Raw genomic sequence first — 21,266 nt, forward strand, 5'->3', positions numbered from 1 at the left:
CAAAGACCTACATTCGACCTCATCATCGCCATCTGAACAACAACTCTGCAAGCTCGAGATCATCACAGAACCATTCAATTCACAGCTGTTCAGCCCATCTGAGCTTCTAGATCACCTTTACACCTTCAATTCAGCTTCACACTACCGTCACAATGGCTGACAGCTTGATCTATTGGTAAGTTGTCCTCGAGCAGTGAGGGTTTGGTCGAGATAAGCTCCATCCCGAGCCTCTCCCCTTCCCCTGTCTCTTCTATATTTCCATCATGATGCGATACATGTACTGATCTTTCTTTCCTCAGCCCGGTCTATGCGGTTCGTGCTCCTAGCTTTAAGCTCCAAGATCCCACCCCTCGAACGGACTTCGTGGAACAACATCCCCAACAATTCAGAATCATCAACTAACTACAATGTAGCCGTTCTTCGGTGCCATGGGCTGCACATCAGCTATTGTCTTCACCTGCTTCGGTGCTGCATATGGAACTGCCAAGTCTGGTGTTGGTATCTGTGCTATGGGTGTTCTCCGACCTGATCTGATCGTCAAGAGTAAGCTTGGAAGGTTCTTGCCTGAGGACTGGAACTAACATAAAATACAGACATCGTTCCAGTCATTATGGCTGGTATCATTGGTATCTACGGTCTTGTCGTGTCTGTCCTGATCTCCGATGGACTGAAGCAACAACTGCCTCTGTACACCGGCTTCATCCAACTTGGTGCCGGTCTTGCTGTCGGTTTGGCCGGTCTTGCTGCGGGTTTCGCTATTGGAATCGTCGGTGATGCCGGTGTTCGGGGTACCGCTCAGCAACCTCGTCTCTTCGTCGGCATGATTCTGATTCTCATTTTCGCTGAAGTCTTGGGTAAGCAGCTTTTCTCAACTACAAACAAGAGGATGGCAAATTTCGAACCTCCATAGATGGGCATGCTCAGTAGAGTATCCCGGGGTTATTACTTACCTTCTATTGTTGATGCTCCGCGGTCAAGGAATTATCAAGGTTCAACTGTGTCCAACAATGCTGACATTGAACAGGTCTTTACGGCTTGATCGTTGCCCTTCTCATGAACTCCAAGGCCAGCTTGGATGTTTCATGCTAAGCGAATGATCGACAATGGAAGAGGAGCCTTAGACAATTACGAACGCACATTCTCCTCTGCAAACAACTTGTGAATATTGAAGATGGCTAAGGGAAGGAATATGGGGGTATTGATGGGGGCTAAGGAGGGCTATGGAGAGGCTATGCTATAGCTGAAAACGCACTGTACTCTTTGCCTGTCTCACAAATATTGGCGTTCTTGATGCATAGACGAGAGAAGGGAGCGATGGGGTCATTTGACCGTGTATGCTAGTAGTTCTATTGTTGGCATCGATGGTATTTTCTCGGCCCGTTCCCGTGCCTTTCCCATTTTTGCATATGCTCAGTGAATGGGTGGCAGTGATTATAAGAAAGAGGTCTAAAGTCATCAGCTCGCTGACTCAGTTCGACGCCCTGACTACTGACTATTGAATCATATGCAAGCTGAGTAAAAACCCCGCAGTCTGGATCTTACAATACATTTCGGGTCCAGGCAGATCGCCAAGATTTTCTCTGCGTCTTCTTCGCCAGACACTTGCGTCGTCAGCATTCAATGTCATCCATTTCTTGATGACTGTCCATGGACATCAAAAGGTGGCTGCTCCTGGAAGAGGATGCTGCTGCGGGGGAAGGGTGGGGCAAACAAGATGTGCGTCCTCATATTGGATAGCTTGGGCACGAAAAGTTCGGTAACCGTCGAGGTCGAATCCCGATGCTAGACCCCATCTTTCACTCCTTCATTCTGAGTGTCCATACATCTTTCAACACGATCGCAGCGTCGAGAAGCCAGACCACAAGCAGTCAACGCAACAGCAAACCACAGAATAGCAGGAATTGCTGAGCCGCCGCCATGCGTCTGCCATATGTTGATGCCACCGACCCCAACGCCTTCACGACCCCAGAAGAAAGCGCAATTGTTGCCCGGGTCCGCGAACGTCGTGCCCCTCGCCCGCTACAGCCGCTTGATCTGACATTGCTTCATTCTCCCGCCGTGGCAGATGGATGGAATAGCTTCCTCGGCGCTGTTCGTACCAAGACAAGTCTCGCTGACGATGTACGGGAGATAGCTATTTGCAGAGTGGCAGTGATTAATGAAGCTTGGTACGAGTGGGGACATCACGCTCCTTTGGCAAAGGCCGGAGGTGTCTCTGAAGACGGGATGAAGATACTCGAGGAATCAGTGCTGTCTGGAAAGAAGGGTGCCGAATTGACCGAGAAGCAGTGGGCAGTTGTGCATTATACAGATGCTATGACCAGGGATGTGGCTGTTAAGGACGATATCTTTGCGGAACTCAAGAAGCATTTCTCTGAACAGGAGGTTGTGGAAGTTACGGCTACGGTACGTCACTTCGCCAAGTTCATGTATAGACGTCCTCGAGAACAGGCCTTGCTAAGTCACTTATTACTCAGGTCGCAGCATATAACTGCGTCAGCCGGTTCCTCGTGGCATTGGATGGTACGGCTTCCCCTATATGAATAGAGGTACATGATGCTAACATGAATGCCAGTGGGAGAGAAGAACGGAGTAAAAAGCCAAGCCCATTAAAACATCGTCCAGCTTAGGTCATTCAGCATGCGGATCAAAAAACTGTTTACTGTGCATACTGAAATATCATGACTTGCATTTGCATCTCATCGAGGCAGGCAGTGAGAAGTTTCGTCTTCATACCTGCCAGTAGAACATGCACCTTCAAATACACAGAAGTGCAGAGCGGGGCAATTCCGTAACTCGGTAAAGCAAGTGTACCGAGATCCAAAGTCTTCACCGTTTCTCTACTTGCACGAGATTGAAGACGGGAATTTCTCAACGTGATCGATCATTATTGGTCACTATCAAATTGAGGCTTGCATCTGATAAGGATCTCGAAGTAGAGATATGCGTATCCCACTTTGCCCCTCATCTACCTTTCCGGCTAGAAGAGCTCTTAAATGCTTCAAAGAGAAAAAGAAGGGTGAAGCACATGGCGAACTGCCGATTTGACCTCAATTTGCGTCCGTGGAGAGCCGAAGGGACGGCACAGAAAGCTTAGTACCGCTCGCTGTCTTCCAATCCAAGGGAAAACTTGGTAGGGCCATCTGATCTAGATCCTCAGAGATAGCTTTTTCCAAACATGCACATGTCGACTGGCCTAACGAAAACTCTAACTTGCTGCCCATACCCATGGACGTGATGTCACTGGCGTCTGTCTCCGGGCTTTCCACAAACTCAATCGTTACATGCGGGGAATACTCGATCTTGGGAGAACTCCATCGGCGAGCATACGGAGGTTTTCGAAGAAGTTGAAGCTCAAAACTCGGTGAGTGCGCCGGAGATGCTTCGTCGTCTATATCCTAAGACATTAGGCGAGTCTCTCCGTGTATGCAAATCAGGGGGACGATAGTGGTCGATCCAAGGCAGGGTGGAACAAAGGGTCCTCGGGTGGAGACTTGATCTTCAGATGACTGGCGTAAATGATTGACAGCACCGCAATAATATTAGCTCCACTAATACATGATATTCAAGGTACATGGATTCTTCATATGCATTTTGATTCTTTGGCAACTGTTTGGCGTGGCAACTGTTTGCGAATGAGTGGAGGCGGCACTAGCTTATCGCACTTCGCACCCCCAGATTCCTCATCTGTTATCTGATTTGATCTTCTGTTGTGCGCCCAACACCGAGCCTCTCAGAGGGATTCCCCAAGAATCTGAATCTGGAGATTGCGAACTCGATGAACCTCATCGCAGATCATACCACTTTTTCGATCTGTCTAGAATGCGCCCTGGGAGGAGGAGAACAACGTACGATCATGACGATCATATGCTTCTTTCCAGGGTCCATACCGATTGTGCATCTGGCTTCTTTCAACGTCCTCGTCCACGATCGTAGCTTTCCCACGCCAGCCAAGCCCTCGTAGAGTCGCAGAGGCTTGATCTAAAACGGGGGACGTTATTCGTATTTCTCTCATGGACTGGCGATATTGCCTTTTCGGGAATATGCAGGCTGGCCACGGCTTCCCTGCCCGCTCCGCCGAATCTCGTCGTGAAACTCATTGAAGAAGGGCCATTGAACCCTTAGGATGCGCGGGTTCGATCGTGCAATGAGAAGGGAGGATCATTTGCAAGACTCAAAGCCTCTGGGAAGGATTGCTTAACCACATGCAGACAGTCTGCCGCCTCTCGGGGATTATGCTCCAGAACAATTTGATGCTGGACGCGACAGGGTAAGGTTGCCGTATCATCAACAAGAACTTGAGAGATATTACCGTCTTGGCCGATCAATTCTTCTTGCCCGTTAAATTCTGAAACTTTGACCAGGTTGATCTTCTCCTTTATGCTGCCAATTTGCAGCGCACTTCGCTGTTTTAGACCGGTCATCGGCCGCTTAAGCCTTATCGTCCCCGACTCTGGTGGTACATGCAACTTTGACTGGTGTGCACTTAAGCCTCCTCATTCTTTCTCAACCTTATCCTATTCCGGACCAATCACTAATTCCGCATCGTATTTTGAAGGACGTTGTGCTGGTACTTCGGGAATAGTAGTATGAGCGCAGTAAGTCGTTAACTTTTAGTGCTAGAAAGTCACGCTTCATGCAAGCCTCGCCTCTCAATTTGAGCTTCCCTTCTTTCGGCCGACGCCAGCAGTTATTGGAAATGATGGACAGTCGGCAAGCTGAATGCAATCCTGGAGAGTACAAGGCTGGGTGAGTATCGCCACTCAGCATGGGACAAGCACGTATGCAGAAGTCTTTTGGGGTTCCGCATATGTTGAAAAATCCATTGCAGTATAATCTTTGAGGCTTGGCCAAGTGGCCGAGAGTGTCCCCGGTTTAACGACACCACAACTGCACCCAAAAGCCCGTGGCTGTCAACGACTGGCAAGTCAGCACGACCGTTCCAAAGCGAACGTAGCGGATATGTAGTCCGTATGTAAGTCCGAGAACTTGGCTGTCAGCCTGCATAACGCCCTGAGCCAAAGAGAGCCATGGAAGGGGGGGTTGGCGCATAGCCGACGATGACTTTGTACCGTCAGCAATGAAAAGGTGACCAGGGTCCACTTTTCTCGAGATGTAAGCACTGCAAAAGTTGGGTGTGAGGATTTAGGTAATAAACTTTGCGTGAGGTAATCCTCCTCTCAGTGGCTGTTCACCACCCCGCCCCTGCGAGAGCAAGCATCTGCCACATCTCCCACGTTGATCACCCCAGTCCAACGATGCCGAGCTGGTGCCCTTGAAGCAGCAGCTGGCAGGTCCGTGTCCCAATACGTACAGATGGAATTGGGCAACGACCCTGGCCCGCAAAAACTGGAGTTGATACCGCTACCATATGCACTATACTGGGTTGTTGATTGGCATGAACACTGTCCCCAAGTGGAAGGAACTTCAATGGCGAGCGGTATGCGGCGGAGGTCATCTTGTGAAGACCACCAATTCCGCTACAACCCTGGGGCTGTTTGGGGTCGGATCACATTCTTAATTGTCGTCTCCACCCGGAGGGTCATCTCCCCCCGAATATATTCCCTCCACCGACCGGACACTGACATCCTTCTCGTGTGATGACTTAAGACCTGACGTCCTTCCAGCCTTTATGTCATTCTAAGGCTGTCGACAGACAAAACACACTTGGTACCGCCTTGTTGAGATCTCGGCCAAGTCTTCACATACCTATATACAGCCCAAGTATCTCTTCCATCGAGCCATAGCATCAAGGGCATCACATCTAAAACCGAGCACAACACTCTTCCTTGTTTCATCATGGCAGCTGGACAGTACCAGGACAACTCCGTGGATAGCCAATCTTTCCTAGTGGCTCCAGATATGAATGGAGGAATGTATGATGGCACCTCCAGCGAATCTTCAGCAAGCTCACCACTCAATTGCAATGTAAGCTTTCGCTACTAGCTGTAGTCTGATGGCAGTTTGCTGATAAGGTCAAGCAGGGCTTCGACAACCTATATGGAGCAAATGGCTTCATGCCATACCCAGCATTTCCAATGCAATATCCTATGAACGGCGAAGGAATGACTCCGATGGGCCTGATCCCCGTGGAACTTGACATCGAGGGCCTCTATGAGGACCATGACAGACGACGGAGGAAGAATGGTAGTGACAAGACTGTTTCTTCGCATGTCCACTCGGTGAGTAGCCAAGTGTCTCCCACAGTCTGCAATATACTAACTTCCAACAGCGTCGTCGAGCTCAGAATCGCGCATCCCAACGAGCGTTCCGAGACCGAAAGGAGAAGCACATGCGCGAACTCGAACAACGATTGAATGAGCTTGAAGGTCGACACAGCGATCTTTCTAGATCGTATGAATCCTTGCAACTCGAATATACCAGCGTGAAACAAGAGTTGGACAAGTTTCGCAAGGACAATGCTAGACGTGAAGGATCGTCCTCAAGGAATTATCAGTCCAGAGATTGGGAAGAATCGAAACCAGAGATACTGGACCCTCTCTTATTCGATGTATCGGCCTTTTGTTTTGATCAAGACGACAGCACGGATCGGAAGGACTAAAATGATTATGCTTCTCTGCGGCGTTTGGAGGGTGGAATTTTGACATTGCAGCAGGCGCCATTGATATCTCCAAATTGATGGAGGGGTAGATACCGGGCTTCGGGGCTTCTGATTCTGGGCGCCACTATGGCAAGCTTCATGTCGATATTGATAACTATCTATAATGAACAAAAGGATCAGTCGATCTGTAAATGTTTTGCGGGATTGGTGATGCTCGGTCCTTTTTCGTGCCAGTAGGACCACTGTCACCAGAGTACAAAGTGTCTTCTGTGACAACCCCGCGGTGGTGCCAACTCGCCGTAAAGTTCTGCGGCACAGTCTAGTGACTTCAATAGACTCTCAACTTAGCCCCATAGTCTAAGTTGGCTCGTTTCTTGGTAGCATTCTTCTGCTGGAGTCTTGCTAAGTCCACAGAAGCTTTCGCAGTAATAAAGACTGGCCTTATTATATCCAGACCTTTGACAGTCCTTGAAGGTAAGAAAATCATTGGTGATGTCCGAACGGGAACTGCGCATTGTCGTATGTCTCCGTGGATAAATCCTTGAATGACCAGGTACACGAACGCCATTCGCGCGGGTGAAGCAAACGAACAATAGCGTTGGTCGCTTGAGACACGTGTAGGGATTGGAAAAATGAGAGAAATGGCATTTTATCCCTCAATTTTTCCACAGAGCCCCAGCCTGTGTCCCTCAAAGGAGAGTCCACAAGCAGAGCGAGGCCGGACAGCGTACTCACTGAGAGCCTCGAGACACGATAAGTTTTGTCACAGGTTGACTCGGAGATCATCCACCCGCGGAGCAGAGTAGAGCAGCGCAGTGCAGTGCTGGATGGACTTCGAGCGGACAAGAGATAATGGCTTCTTCTCGGCGGGATGCAGACGTGTGCTTGCCAGTAACATGATTGATCGAGTATTTCCGCAATTGCCGTGGAAGAGGGATGGACAAATCTGATGATGCTTGGTTTCCATAAACTTTTGGGTGGCCTGTCCGTCGATGACTAAGCGACCCCACCTACGGAGGGGTCGTTTCTTTGCTTGACGCAGTGCTCCATAACAAAACTCTCATCTTGCAGAAATCTTCCCTCATTCTCTCTCCAAACACATAATATCAAAACTAAGATCGACATCGCAATCATGGGGTACACCAAAGTTGATGAGCTGGCTATCAACACCATTCGACTTCTAGCCGTAAGTTTTGCCCTATCGTTCGCTTTATTGTTGCATCACCGTCACAGCTTCACCGACCCCCTCAACAAGCATCTCAACGCCACCCCACCTCAATCCGCACGAGAATAGCTTCTAATGTAGACTTCTCAGGTCGATGCCACTTTTGCTGCCAATTCCGGCCATCCTGGCGCCCCTATGGGCATGGCGCCGGTCGCCCACGTTCTCTTCAACAAGATCATGAACTACAACCCAAACAACTCGAAATGGGTCAATAGAGATAGATTTGTGCTTTCGTAAGTCTTCGTCTCTTTTAATTCTCAATCCTACACCAAAAGACCAGCTTTCCAACGAACGATCTGTTGAAAAGGCTGTCGTAAAAATATTGAGCGGTAACGTTGTTTTCATGGAAATCCTCAGCAGATTGTGAAGTTACACAATAGCTTCACTCCGTCTGAGGATTGCCTAATTAGCCATTATTCTCTGTTTTCAAAACATTTTATCTACTTTCTGGCCGCCAACACTCACTCACGCCACTTCTAGCAACGGACATGGCTGCATGCTCCAGTATGCTCTTCTCCACATTTGCGGCTACAAGCTCTCTATGGACGATATTAAAGCTTTCCGAGTAAGTTGATATTATCCAGGTTCTCTGCCATAAGAGCACGATCTAATCCTTGGAATAGTCCATAGATAGCATTACTCCCGGCCATCCTGAAGCCCATGACACCGATGGTATCGAGGTCACTACTGGTCCTCTAGGCCAAGGCTTCTCCAACGCTGTTGGCTTGGCTATTGCTCAACACCACTCTTCTGCAGAGTTCAACAAGCCCGGTTTCGAGCTTATCAACAACTACACATATACTTTTCTTGGTGATGGTTGTATGATGGAAGGTGTTGCAAGCGAAGCTGCGTCTCTTGCTGGTCACTTGCAATTGGGTAACCTTATTGCCATCTATGATGACAACCATATCTCTATTGATGGTGATACCAATTGCGCCTTCACCGAAGATGTAGCTATGAGATTTAAGGCTTATGGCTGGCACGTTGAGACTGTTGATGATGGAGACCACGATTTGGAAGCCATCGAAGCAGCAATCAAGAAGTGCCAAGCTGTCAAGGACAAGCCTTCTATGATCAAGCTTCGAACTACCATTGGTTACGGTTCCTTACATCAAGGCACCGGTGGTGTTCACGGTTCCGCTCTCAAGAAAGATGATATTACGCAATTGAAGAAGAAATTCGGATTCAACCCCGAGGAGACCTTCGTTGTTCCCCAAGAGGTCTATGATCTGTATCACAAGAAGGGTGCTGAGGGTGCTGCGAAAGAGAAGGAGTGGGAACAACTACTTGAGAAGTATGCTGGCTCCCACAAGGCTGAAGCAGCAGACCTCAAGCGTCGCTTGACTGGTGATCTGCCAGAGGGCTGGGAGAAGAATCTCCCAGTCTATTCGCCTTCCGATTCCGCCGTCGCTTCCCGCAAGCTTTCGGAGATTGTCCTCACAAAAATCCACCAAGCCATTCCAGAATTGGTTGGCGGTTCTGCTGATCTGACAGGATCCAATCTCACAAGATGGAAGGACGCAGTCGACTTCCAGCCTCCATCTCTTGGTATTGGTGACTGGTCTGGACGCTATATCCGTTACGGTGTCCGTGAGCATGCCATGGGTGCTATCATGAACGGTCTTGCAGCGTATGGTACTATTCTCCCATACGGAGGCACTTTTCTGAATTTCGTTTCATACGCTGCTGGAGCTGTCCGCCTCTCTGCTCTTTCTCAAGTTCGTGTCATCTGGGTTGCTACCCACGACTCTATCGGATTGGGCGAGGATGGACCTACCCATCAACCTATCGAGACTCTTGCCCACTTCCGTGCCCTTCCTAACTGCATGGTCTGGCGTCCAGCTGATGGCAACGAGACTAGTGCCGCATACTATATCGCATTGACCTCTAAGCACACTCCTAGCATCATCGCTTTGTCTCGCCAGAATCTTCCACATCTTGAAAACTCAACGCTCTCCAATGCCATCAAGGGTGGGTATGTTGTTCACGAGACTGGGAAGGCTGACATCACTCTTGTATCCACTGGTTCCGAGGTCGGAATCTGTGTTGACGCCGTCAAGTACCTGAAGGAGAAGCACAGCATCACTGCTCGTGTTGTATCCATTCCTTGCTTTGAGGTTTTCGATGCTCAATCAAAGGAGTACAGACTCAGTGTTCTCCCAGATGGCACCCCATCCCTCTCCGTTGAAGTCATGTCGACCATGGGCTGGGAGCGATATACACACGAACAATTCGGTCTTAACAGATTCGGTGCTAGCGGTGCCTACAAGGACGTCTACAAGGTATGTCACATCTACATTTTTATTTTTCAGTACTAACCCCTCTATAGAAGTTCGAGTTCACTCCTGAGGGCGTCTCCAAGCGTGCTGTTGCCACCATCGATTTCTACAAGGGCGTTTCTAACCTTCGCTCTCCTATCAACCGTGCTTTCCAGCAGCTCATCTAAGCGGCTTGTTTCGTTGATTGAGCTAATGTTGAGATGTGTTTTGGAATGAACGTAAATTTTGCAGATAGACTATGAAAAATGAACAAATCATGACCATCAAAAGTAGTCTGGGCTTAAGCGGTGACGAGTGATCGAGAATTTCGATGCTAAGTGGTGATAGTCTGTAGTGTAAGCACATAAAGACACAAATTGTGAGTCAGGACAAGCCGCGTGTCCATCATGATATTCTACACTGATGCTGGTCTTACAAGATATAAGGGTCCAATACTTTCTCAGACTTCAAATATCTCACCCACTCCCTCTCCTCCACCTTTCCTATTCTCCACCAGATCCAACCTATACCCTTCCCAATTCTTCAAAGCACGTTTTACCTCTTTAACCCGCTCAATCCTCTTCTTAGCCTCTTCTTCCTGCGCAAGTCTAAATGCTTCTTCATCAAAATCCATATCCTCGTCATCCTCCAGCAGCCCGCCATCCTGCGGCGGTAACACATTGGCTCCTGTAATCGCATTGAAACCACTGGAGATGAAGTCCCCGAATCCTCCTTTGCCCCCTTGAGCAATGCTCCTTCTCCTATTCGGCGACATAGCCCCTCCAAGATCCACGTCCGTAAATCGAGCTCCTGGGCTCGTGAGGCCAGATGAATCGTCGCCTTCTAATTGCTGTCTTCGGTCCCGCCACACCCCTCTGCGTAGTTCATGGACCTCGCCTTCTAGTTCACGGACCTTCTTCTCGAGTTTCTGGCGCTCTTCGTTCTCGAGTTCGTCGACGCCTTCATCGTCTGCGCCGAGAGCTTCTCGTTTCCGTACCTTTTCTCGCTCGTCTTTTAGGCGTGAATTCTCGCTCTCTATGCCGACGAGTTTTGCGCGTAGCTCGGAGGCTTCTTTCTCGGCCTTCTCTCGCTCTTTCTTTTGGGTTTGGAATCGAGCGTCGTGCTCCTTGTGTAGTGTAGCTAGAGTAGATACTTTCTTTTCTAATGCATCGACCTTCTTCTGTAGCTCCTCACTATGTGATTTCGCTTCTTCGGTTTCTCGTTCTAGAGTTCGAAGCTTAGTTTCGGCCGATATGCGTTCACTGCCTTCTTTAACCGCTTTCTCTGTAGTTCGCTCGAGATTCTTTTTCAAGTCGCCAAGCTCCCGTTGTGCGATTGCTGCTGATTTCTCGCTGCGGTTGAGCTTCTCTTCCAGAGCTATGACTTGCTCCTTCTCTGAGCTACCTGCTGCGATCTGGTCTAGTCGTGCTCGAAGTGTAGATATCTCGATTTCCATAGACTCGATTGTAGAAGATTTGGAGGCTAGGGCAGCTTCATAGTCTGCGGGTACACCTGCTGACATAGATGGGGAGGAGCCATGTCGAGTCCCGCGTGAGGATTGCGCCTGGAGTTGTGTATTTTGGCGTTGTAGAGCTGCGATCTCTGTCCGCTGTATTATAGATTAGCATATATCAATGCCAAAACCACTGAAATCATACCAGTTTCTCCATTTCACCTGATCCTCCTGGGCTGGTAGATGCGTCTCTGGCTTTCGGAGCTACTTCGTCCTCTGCTTCTCGCATCTCCTCGAGCTCCTCTTCTGCCTTCTTCCATCGCCTCTCTCCATCAGAGGCTTCTTTTGCTAGTCGTTTATTTTCCTTCTCAAGTTCTTCAATCTTCATAGCTTGCTTTCTGTAGATATCGGGCGCTGTGTCTCCTTCTGGGGAGAAGGGATAATTCGGTGATAATGGCCCACCAGTCCCAGCTCGGAAAGAGGCAGAACGCATCTTAGACTCGAGAGATAGAGAAGGCTGTCGTCCGTGTGGTGCGGGAGAAACCAGTGGAGTTTCTTCATCTGCATCTTTGGTCTCAGGCTCATCTGCCTCCTTGGATTCTTCTATAGTCGTAGGTTCAGGTTGGGGATCTGACGGTTCTTCTGCTTTTGAGGATTCTGCAGGCTCGGTTTTCTCTTCTTTCTTGGCACCAGCTTTCTTTTGCTTCTGCTTCTTCATCTGCTCGACCTGTGGGAGATTTGCTGTCAGCAAGCTAGAAAGTAATTCCTCTGCGCCCTACTTACCCTCTTCTTAGCTGCTGCAAGCTTCTCAGCTTTCGCTTTCTCCTCTGCGTCTGCCATATTGAATTGATGTGCTTCTTTCTTAGCACGAGAATAGGAGAATGTTTACAGAAGCTTGAATCAATAGTTATGTTTGGGCCAGCTATGCTTCTGCTCATCAGAAGCATGGCGTTCGCGCTAAAATAGGCCTCCCGCTCGGCTGAACAGGGGTTGATTTATCGGATCTATCAGAATCGTTTTCATGTGGTCCGACGCTCACAACCACCAAACCTTTGCACGTCAATTGATTGTGGCCAAAGGCAGCGATTCTACTAATCTCAAGGTCATTTGATTGTCCATTCAGTTATCTGACTTCAACATGGCTGCAGCATCATCCACTCAATTAGCACTCCATCTTGCAGACAGAGCTCTCACGCCTATCATCTCCTCATCTCGTCAGCCATCCTCCAACTCTCCCGCGCAAACTCGCAGTCAAGCGCAAGCACTTTCGTCCCTCACCACTACCGCTGTTACAGCATACGAATCTGCATCGCGACTAGGGCTAGGCGTTCCTGAACGAATAATGATTGAAACCCATTCTTCGGGCCCAATCGTCCTACATTCTTATCTGAGTCCTCTACCGACGCAAAGACCACGATCACGTCGGACACAAAGTCGAGATTCTGGGGATGGTGTCGCAGATCAAAGTCGAGCGGAGAGACCGACCCATGGAAGTGTAGACAACAGGAGCGTAGAAGGACAAGGCTACGAAGTGTTGGTGAATGGCGTCGAGGAACTTGATATTGATGATGCGGAAGAGGCAGGAAATGATTCGGTGTATCAACCTCCGTTGCTGATTGCCTCAGTGGTTGCGCCCAGCTCTGCGGATAGTGGAGAAGCCAGAAGAGCGGCTGCAAGGTTAGAAAGAACTGGGAGGACTTTTCAACGAGAATGGATTCGACTTCGAGAACAAGACCAAAGCCGGCAACTCAATGAAGTCGCCGATGAAGACGATAGGTGAAGGGTTTTTGCATGGGCAGGACAACTCATCTTGCTACTCTTTAAAAAATACTCGCCGATCTTTGATGCGACTGCATGGACTGGATATTGAGTATGCATGGAAATACTCCCACTTGGGCATAGAGCATTGCTTATGGTGATACATCAAAGCAGGGAGAGCAGAGGAAAGACATGGGAGGATTTGGCAAAACTGTACTGTACGGGATGAAAAGCTTGTCAACAGATAGGCGGGGTTTGTGAATAGTCGGAGGGTCCGAACTTCAAGCGCCCTGTCCATTCTGTTGTGTTGGCTGCACAGCAGAGGCGGACAGGCAGCACATGCATACGAATGAGTCTTTGACTACTTGGTCTAGACCTCCTTGCATCTTGTATATCTTTGTATGAATTCAACACCTCAATAATTTGCAACATGAATTCTGGAATTTAGCAAAAAGCAAAGGTAAGGAAACAAGTGAAGGGAGAATTTCATCCCAAGTCGATCTAAGGCTATCTCAACCTGAGGATATCCAAATGGGCGCCTCAGGAAGAGGATTGCAGCCAGACAACGCCAGGCGCCAACTCAAGTGTGCCCCAGCAAATTTGAAAGCATAAATGAAAACAATCTCCCACCTCTTTTTCCCATCGCAACGGTGAAGTCATTGTGGTTCACAACGAGGCAGTGCAAAGCCACTGCCTCTCCGATTCGTCGCATCACTCCCGCTTCCAATATTTGACAAGGCTCATAGGGCTGGGATGCACTGGATGCACCACTGCCGCCCCCGAGCTGCAGCCCTAGGGGGAGCATTTCTCACACCGATTATCCTTTCTCACCGACCCAATTCTGAGTCTCGACAGTGATGTTGTGCAGCTGTTCGCTGATCTCGAGTGTCGGTTCGCTTCCCCGCCCCCAATTGACCCCACCATGATTTTGGCAAGTCGGTGAAGCTTTGAGAGGCGGAGCCTCGCGGTTTCTCCGTGAATCGTCATTATGGAGTTTCTGCTATCAGACGAGACCGTCTTGGAGTTTTGATATTGCCTTTTTCATTTTACTTATATGTTAAGTGCATGCAAGTGCCAGAATGTCCTTTCCTCGTCCGTACTTTCTGGCAAAGCGTTGCTGGCGTCAAGGCACGCATTTCTCGCTTCTTGGTTGCTTTTGATTTTGCTTTGTTGGAATGGGAGCGTTTCTTGAGCTTAAGCGGACTATACAGGAGAGCAAGTGCTTTGGTTTTAGCATTTTGAGGTGGTACAAAAAGTCATTAGTATCGTCCTTCTCTTGTCCATACTAGTTGTCAGCATTGTGAACTGTAAATTGTTTAAGAGAAAGAACTTTGAAGGGTACGTCCTTCTTTAAGATCTATCCTGGCACCCTTGTCCCCGATCCAGATGTACAAGAGACTTATCTTCGAGAAGTCAAGAAGTGACTGAAGTAATTGAGGCTACCGAAGAATACCCTTGTCTCTCTTCTTGCTTTATGGAATAAAGTCACATACTGACTCTGATTCAAGATACGACCGGCTGGATTCGGATACTTGAAAGAAGCTGACAACAATATCTGCCTACCACTTCAGCTATGATGGCCGAGCTCGAGAAAGTCTAGTGGAAACAATCAATCGAACAAGACGTTGTTGTAAGCACTGCCTGCTTATATCTTGCTCCGCATCTGTGGTATCTGTGCTGCATGCCAGAAGACACCAGACCTCTCTGCCTCCCAGTTGCTAACCTGCATACCCTGTAGTGGTTCGGGCTACTTCTTCGAACGCCCTGAAGGTCGACATCCACTCATCAGGACTTGGCTTCGTGCAGACGTGAAGCATTATCTCGTTGTTTTCTGGGCGTACGGCCATGGATTCTAGAGCTAAAGTCAACATGGCCTTCAATTCTCAACACCGCATATCACCCAATATCCATGATAATGGCAGGGACATTCAATATGCTCCCCAACCAAGCCACTATGTCACCCATCAGCAATCTTCACGCCCTTTCTCAGGCAGCAACCAGTTCGAGCCCTCTCGTCGTTTTGGTATGTAGACTTTTCTGTTACCCTGTTGTGACGCCTTCTTTGCTTGAGGTTATGGGCGACCGGCTCCGTTGTCGGATGGTGACTATTGCAGGTGGTCTACCAGTGAATATGAGGCGGTGCTCGTTTGGAAAGGCTTCCTGATAGTGAATTGCGGACTAGCGGTCTTTCGTTAGCTTACCTATTGTCCTTTCTATATTTTCTTCTAAGTCTTCAACTGGTTCGACCTTGAAGCAAACAATACTCTGAGCACGAACAAGTACTAAGCAAGTACTCAGCAAGTACTCAGCACCATGACTGATTACTTCACAGACACGGCCAGCCCAGTCATCAAGACAGAGTTCGGCGAGCACCAGTACAGCCCGGCGCCGTTACCGCGTGACAGAGCATTCGAGGCCACCCATCTCTCCGCCCGCCCTCCCATACGACAATTCATCCACCGCCAGGCAGACGTTATTGCGCCTCGCACCCATCGAGCAGGTGAGTCATCACGCTATTTTTGGGGCAACAGGTAGCCTTACGAAAAGCATGTGACTGATTCAATATATAGTCATGACCGCCAGATCAGCTGAAGCTGGATACCTTGGTGCTGCCAATACAAATGCGCAAGAATGTCCGACAATAAATGGTACTTGCATCCGACATTCTGCAGCCCCCAAACGTTGAAGCTGATCCGCGCTTACCCTTTTTCGTCATCCAGGTGCGAGCCACACTACTGCGCCACAACCAAACCACGTTAGTCAGATAGGCCTCCGTCAAAATTACAACTACACGCATCACAACATCGCCGGCAACCCTCGTAATCGTCGCCACCCCGTACTCGACCAAGACCCGCGATACTTCGCTGCTGCCTTTACCTACCAACATCCTCCCACCTCCAGCGTCTATACGAATCCCAACACGATGGCGATGCAGTACGAGCCGCAACCGTTCCCGGTAGATTACCCTCGAACAATGATGCAACATCCCCATCAAGACCAAGAAGATATGAACCAACGTTATCCAAGTCCTCCTCCACCCATGGGCGATAATCCGTATCATCACCAAAATATGGATCCCAGCAGTGCGCTCATCGATGTGTTGCCCGAGTCTGAGGTGCCACAGAAGGAAGAATCTGACGCGCCAAGTCCTGGCAGATCGAAGCCCATTCCAAAACCTGATCGCGAGGTCACAAAGGGAGAGGATGGACGATTTGTTTGCACCTGGCCCGGATGCACGGAAGAACAGCGATCGTTCGGCAGAAAGTGCGAATGGTCAAAGGTATGTATATGTGAATTCTGTTTAAGGAATATCCACTCATTTAAAATAGCACATGGACAAGCACGATAGACCCTACAAGTGTCCAGCTGAAGGCTGCGAAAAGTTGCCAGGCTTCACTTATTCCGGTGGACTCCTGCGACATCAACGAGAGGTTCACAACTTGCATGGAGGTCCCCGAAAACAATTGAACTGCCCACATCTCAACTGCAAGCGCTATTCAGGAAAGGGCTTTTCGCGCCAGGAGAACTTGAATGAGCATTTGCGCCGAGTTCATACCGATGGTGGCGTCGAGGCACAAGATGGAGCCGAGACTGAAGAGGATGGCAGCGAGCGAGCAGGCATGAAGAGAAAGCGACCCGCAGTAGAGAGCCCAGACATTCGCCAGGAAGTCGCAAAACTCCGCAAGGAGAATGAGAAGCTGAAGAAGCAAGCTGAGCAACAAAACATCCGAACCAACGACTTGCTCCAGCAGGTTCAGGCTCTTCAAAGTATCGTTGGTGTTCACGCGCTTCCTCATGCTCAGCAACAAGCTCCACAAGCAAATATGACGAACATGCAGTCGATGTAATTATTTCTCTCTCACCTCGTCCTTTCGTGCATTGCTGGCTGGTTTAGGCATTGGGGGCGTCTTGGAGGTCAGAGTGTGGCGTTCCATGGTATATCAGTTTCCTCTGGGTGGGTTGCGCTGCTAGTGGTCTCTTCTCTTGCACGAAGAAATCTCCCCAAGTTGTCAAATAGCTGTAAATTTTAGTTAAAGTCACTTCGTTGACTATACCCCTGAATTGACGCGAGATTTTACCTCAGACAATGGCCTGAGGCAGATTTTGTGACTCTGTGGTTTGTATCTCGGTGCTTGAGTAGATGACGAATACATACGTGGAACCGCGGATCTCGGGAAGTCTCACAGGACTATTATGAGTAGTCATTCAAGGTTATCTTCGATTGCAGAATAGATGCAGAAATGCCCAAGCTGGATACTAAGTTCAACGTCTCAGATATCCAGATATACCTCCCACGCCATGCCTAACCAAAACAATCGAGATAAAGACAAGAATAATCTAAGAAGCCTTTTTTCCAAATGACATCCAACCTCTTCTTTCGCCGTTCTCATACCTCGTTATAAATGACTGTTCCATTTTCCTACCCAGCCCAATCATATCCCTGTCTAAGCTTTTCCGGCGTCATTCGTTTGCTCTCGAGCTCCGAGGACCTTGACCACGCTGTCGCGATTTCTCACACGATCATAATACGCGACGATGTTGTCGAATCCCTCAATATCCTTCCACTCTCGTCTGATCTCTTCCAGCACCGGCCACAGCGCGAAGTCCGCAATCGAGAGGCCGGATCCTGCAATATATGATGCCTCGGTAGCAAACGCGTCCCAGATTGCCATCTCTTGGCGGAAAGGTTCCAGGTCGAAGGGCGCTGTTCGCCATTTCTTGAGCAGTTCTCCGGCTTGCTGGAGTCGAGTGAATTGTTTGGCGAGATCAGGTCCATTGACGACGGGCTTTGGTCCGTAGACGGAGTCGAGGTATAACATGATAGCCATGTCTCCGACGACGGTCGACTGGCTTGAATCATTATCCACGAACTTGATGGGAGATGCAGACGAAGGCTCCGGATCTTTGCACGGAGGTCCATCTTTCCAATTGAACGCTGCGGATGATCTTGATTCTACCCAGGTTATGCCATATTCGGCGAGCATGAGTTTCACTCTAAGGTCGGCAACGAAGTCGCCAGACAGGATCAGCTTCGACCAGTTCGAGATGTGAAGAACGTCAAGGCCTGCACCATAAATGCTTTCCCAATCGAATTCAGAGGAAAAGTTCTCTTTGCTGAATGCTCGGATCATCTTCTCTGATTCAGCTGCATCACCATTGATGACAGGTTTGGCTTTGTCTTTGCTCTTGGCAACAGCACCTTGACCCCATATCTTCGTTTGGTCTTTACTAAGGAATGTTCCGATCAGGCGGAAGGTCAAAGAAATACGTCCACAGTCGTAGGCAAGCTCTTCAGGCGATTTCTCCCACGCCATTCGTTTGTCCGGTCGGATAGCATGGAGCCATCTCATGTTGGTGACCAGCCCTACCTTGGCCATGGAGTTGTGAGGAAGTTGAACTCTTTGTACTTCACGAGGCTTTCCGGCCGCAGCTTCAGCTTCGGCAGTACCCTTCAGTGGTCTCTTAGTGCGAAAGGTCATCGTCCTTTGAGCACCAAGGCTGACATTGCAGATGAATGTGTTTCGAACAATGTCCAAAGTCTTGTCGCTATGCTCTGTGATATGATCCGTACTATCTCTGTAGTATTGGATCAGCACATGATTGAGGGCATGACCAAGCTTTTTCTCAGCTTGAGCTTTGATGAGCGAGACTGTGGGAGAAAATGGTAACAGAGCTGGTGACTCGTCGGCCGGATGTCGATATATCGGGATGCTTCCATCATGGTCGATATCTCCTTGGACTGCAACCAACCTTGGGACTTCACCACCTTGATGGGACATGCGTTGCCAACGGACTTCGTCACGAAGCTTTTCGAATATTCCATCAGCGGCATCTTCGTCGAGAAGGTTGTGTACAACTGTAGTATCTCCTTCACAATACGCTATTGGGGCAGCCTGAGTGGTCACGCCATCTTTTGAAGATTTTGGCATGACTATTGGAGTTGTATCAACGTCAATATTATCTTGTCGAGGAATGTCCGGTTCAAGGCCAGTATGTTTTAATGAATGAGAGGTTGCAGCGTCAACACTTTGCTTGTGTTCTGAAAGAAATGAGTTGGGAAGTTTCTCGAGTGCTTGTGTCGCTGCCAGCAACGTAGCAGATATCGGCGAAGTCTGACCGATCGAGATGATCGACGATCCTTCTGTGGCTTCCTTTGGAGCCGACTTGGAATGCCGACGTCGAGTTTTGATCTTCGTTTTGACTCTTTCTCGCTTCTTCCCATCGACATCGGCTGCTGTCGTTATCGATGTTGGTTTTGCTGGAAGGCTCCATTCCTCGCTTGGATGTGACTCGGAATCACCAGTTTCGGTTGCAGCCACATCATCTTGCGACCCAGTAGGAACTGCCTTGTGGCCAGGGGTTGAGGTTCCATCAGGTCTCAGATTCAGGCTGGCCATCAGGTTCTCGATACCGGTACTACTACTTGCTGCTTTGGCCTTTGCTTGTGGCCATTGGTTCTGGTTCTGATTCTGATTTTTTCTCGGTGGCGTTTGATGCCTCCTGGCTTTTTGTTGCAGGTCTTCAATGAGCTCTTCACTGCTTATTATCTCGCAGCCAGCAAACTCTACAAGTCTTCGAAGAGCCTCGTCGTGTCTCGCTTTACTCCTGTACCCAAGACAGTCCTCCACTATGGTTATCGCGTAGCCATGCCGCGCAGCATCCATGGCTGTCGCGAAAACACTTATATTCGTCAACGCACCGCAAAGGTATATTTCCGTTACAAACTTGGCCCGCAATGTCTGCACCAGACTTCCATCTTTAAATGCTGAATACCAGGTCTTCTGAAATATCAAATCCTTCTTCCCGTCAATCCTCATACTTGCTGCCTGCGAGAAGTTTGTTCCTGGAGAAGTCGGGAGCACTGCTTGTGGTAATTGTTTCGGTCGAAGCGTTAGATATGTTTCTTCGACTTCCATTTCCTCTTGCTCCTCCTCCTCCACTTCGATTGCGGCGTCGCCTTCCAATGGTATCCCATTTGCCTCCGCTATTCTCCGATGTCTCTCAATCAGCCTCTGCGAAGGTCTCAGTCGGGCCCGGAGGTGCGCATCTCCGCCGCGGTGTTTGGGATCCAATTCATTGTCTGTAATTACACTCTCACTGTCGCCAACAGGCTCGTTGATCGGCCGAGATGCTTCGAAGACTGTGCGAATCCATATAATGTTGCCAGACGTCCGGAACTCGGGGAGAAGCTTCAAGGTCCTGTCAAGAAAGTCTGGCGGCTGCTCCACCGGGAGGATTCCGCCCGTCGAAACAAAGTCATTCTGCAGATCGAGCAGGAGCAGCGCCTGGCGTGTGCGCACAAATGGCAGGTTATTCTCGTCGATTTCGAACATGTCAGGCAGACTGGAGAGACAGACATCAGCAACTCTGTCGATGCGCCATCATGAGAGAAAGTTTTTTCTTCCTGAAATTTCTGGCAAGGGTATGCATATTTTCTTTGAAGAAGGATATGCTTTGACCCACGCAGCTTCAGACTCGAGAACAATCCGTGCTTACCGTGATATCAAACCCAGAGTCCGATTCTATCGCATACCTCTTCGCAGGGTGAGAACAGCCGCCAGAATCTTGAGGAAACGGAACCGCAGTGACACTGCATGGCTGTGAGATAGATAGCTAGATAGTGTATGTAGGATCTCGGCACCGATCAGCAGTTTCAATCACTGTTCCGATGTTTACCAGACATCTGCTGCGCAGTCATGGTTCTTGCAGAGAAATGCACACAATAGGAAGTCAGTCAGGACAAGAAGTGAGAAAGTTGGGATTGGAGGTCTGTTAATTCGGACTTTAGTGGCAGGGATAGTGGACGCACTTGTAGGGCACCGCGGCCTTGGTAGTTAAACTTAATGTATGAAATAATAGCCCAAAACGTCTATTTTCCAGAGCCTGTACGAGCCGTGATAGGCTTGCTCGGTCATCTGAGTAATGATTGGGCTAAGAGTGATTTAGCTGCCGTGCTTCTCTCTCTTTTCCGACGCACTGCACCACGGCTCCCAAGTATACCCTTGTACA

At 49.1% G+C, this 21,266-nt stretch overlaps 8 protein-coding genes across 8 annotated transcripts; 6 read left to right on the forward strand and 2 right to left on the reverse strand.

Annotated features, from left to right (window-relative positions):
- Positions 1-18: 18 nt before the first annotated feature.
- LY89DRAFT_684069 (vacuolar H+ ATP synthase-like protein 16 kDa proteolipid subunit) lies at positions 19-1,383 on the forward strand. Its single transcript, XM_018214808.1, has 5 exons — positions 19-175; positions 300-312; positions 414-543; positions 594-854; positions 1,025-1,383. The coding sequence occupies exons 1-5, from the start codon at positions 153-155 to the stop codon at positions 1,087-1,089; spliced, it is 492 nt and encodes a 163-aa protein (XP_018072493.1). The 5' UTR covers positions 19-152; the 3' UTR covers positions 1,090-1,383.
- A 534-nt stretch (positions 1,384-1,917) lies between these two features.
- LY89DRAFT_732831 (uncharacterized protein) lies at positions 1,918-2,613 on the forward strand (the record flags this gene model as incomplete). The annotated part of the gene is made up of 3 exons (XM_018219736.1): positions 1,918-2,406; positions 2,478-2,523; positions 2,576-2,613. 3 exons carry the CDS (start codon positions 1,918-1,920, stop codon positions 2,611-2,613), a joined length of 573 nt encoding a protein of 190 aa, XP_018072494.1.
- Positions 2,614-5,700: 3,087 nt separating this feature from the next.
- On the forward strand, positions 5,701-6,726 carry LY89DRAFT_39380 (putative AP-1-like transcription factor). Its single transcript, XM_018207212.1, has 3 exons — positions 5,701-5,928; positions 5,985-6,182; positions 6,233-6,726. Exons 1-3 carry the CDS (start codon positions 5,800-5,802, stop codon positions 6,560-6,562), a joined length of 657 nt encoding a protein of 218 aa, XP_018072495.1. The 5' UTR covers positions 5,701-5,799; the 3' UTR covers positions 6,563-6,726.
- A 1,283-nt stretch (positions 6,727-8,009) lies between these two features.
- Positions 8,010-10,305, forward strand: LY89DRAFT_38893 (putative transketolase). The gene is made up of 2 exons (XM_018207169.1): positions 8,010-8,352; positions 8,411-10,305. Exons 1-2 carry the CDS (start codon positions 8,284-8,286, stop codon positions 10,103-10,105), a joined length of 1,764 nt encoding a protein of 587 aa, XP_018072496.1. The 5' UTR covers positions 8,010-8,283; the 3' UTR covers positions 10,106-10,305.
- Positions 10,180-12,487, reverse strand: LY89DRAFT_39265 (uncharacterized protein). The gene is made up of 3 exons (XM_018207200.1): positions 12,282-12,487; positions 11,704-12,225; positions 10,180-11,654 (listed from the first exon to the last, which is right to left on the reverse strand). Exons 1-3 carry the CDS (start codon positions 12,336-12,338, stop codon positions 10,506-10,508), a joined length of 1,728 nt encoding a protein of 575 aa, XP_018072497.1. The 5' UTR covers positions 12,339-12,487; the 3' UTR covers positions 10,180-10,505.
- Positions 12,488-12,636: 149 nt separating this feature from the next.
- Positions 12,637-13,278, forward strand: LY89DRAFT_668326 (uncharacterized protein; the record flags this gene model as incomplete). Its single annotated transcript, XM_018213035.1, has 1 exon — positions 12,637-13,278. One exon carries the CDS (start codon positions 12,637-12,639, stop codon positions 13,276-13,278), a length of 642 nt encoding a protein of 213 aa, XP_018072498.1.
- A 2,955-nt stretch (positions 13,279-16,233) lies between these two features.
- On the forward strand, positions 16,234-17,104 carry LY89DRAFT_696553 (uncharacterized protein; the record flags this gene model as incomplete). The annotated part of the gene is made up of 2 exons (XM_018216845.1): positions 16,234-16,536; positions 16,586-17,104. The coding sequence occupies 2 exons, from the start codon at positions 16,234-16,236 to the stop codon at positions 17,102-17,104; spliced, it is 822 nt and encodes a 273-aa protein (XP_018072499.1).
- Positions 17,105-17,545: 441 nt separating this feature from the next.
- LY89DRAFT_644084 (Isochorismatase hydrolase) lies at positions 17,546-20,590 on the reverse strand (the record flags this gene model as incomplete). Its single annotated transcript, XM_018211820.1, has 2 exons — positions 17,546-19,150; positions 19,208-20,590. The coding sequence occupies 2 exons, from the start codon at positions 20,588-20,590 to the stop codon at positions 17,702-17,704; spliced, it is 2,832 nt and encodes a 943-aa protein (XP_018072500.1). The 3' UTR covers positions 17,546-17,701.
- Between the last annotated feature and the right edge of the window lie 676 nt (positions 20,591-21,266).

The sequence above is a fragment of the Mollisia scopiformis genome (genome assembly GCF_001500285.1).
Source record: "Mollisia scopiformis unplaced genomic scaffold LY89scaffold_10, whole genome shotgun sequence".
Lineage (NCBI taxonomy): Eukaryota > Fungi > Ascomycota > Leotiomycetes > Helotiales > Mollisiaceae > Mollisia > Mollisia scopiformis.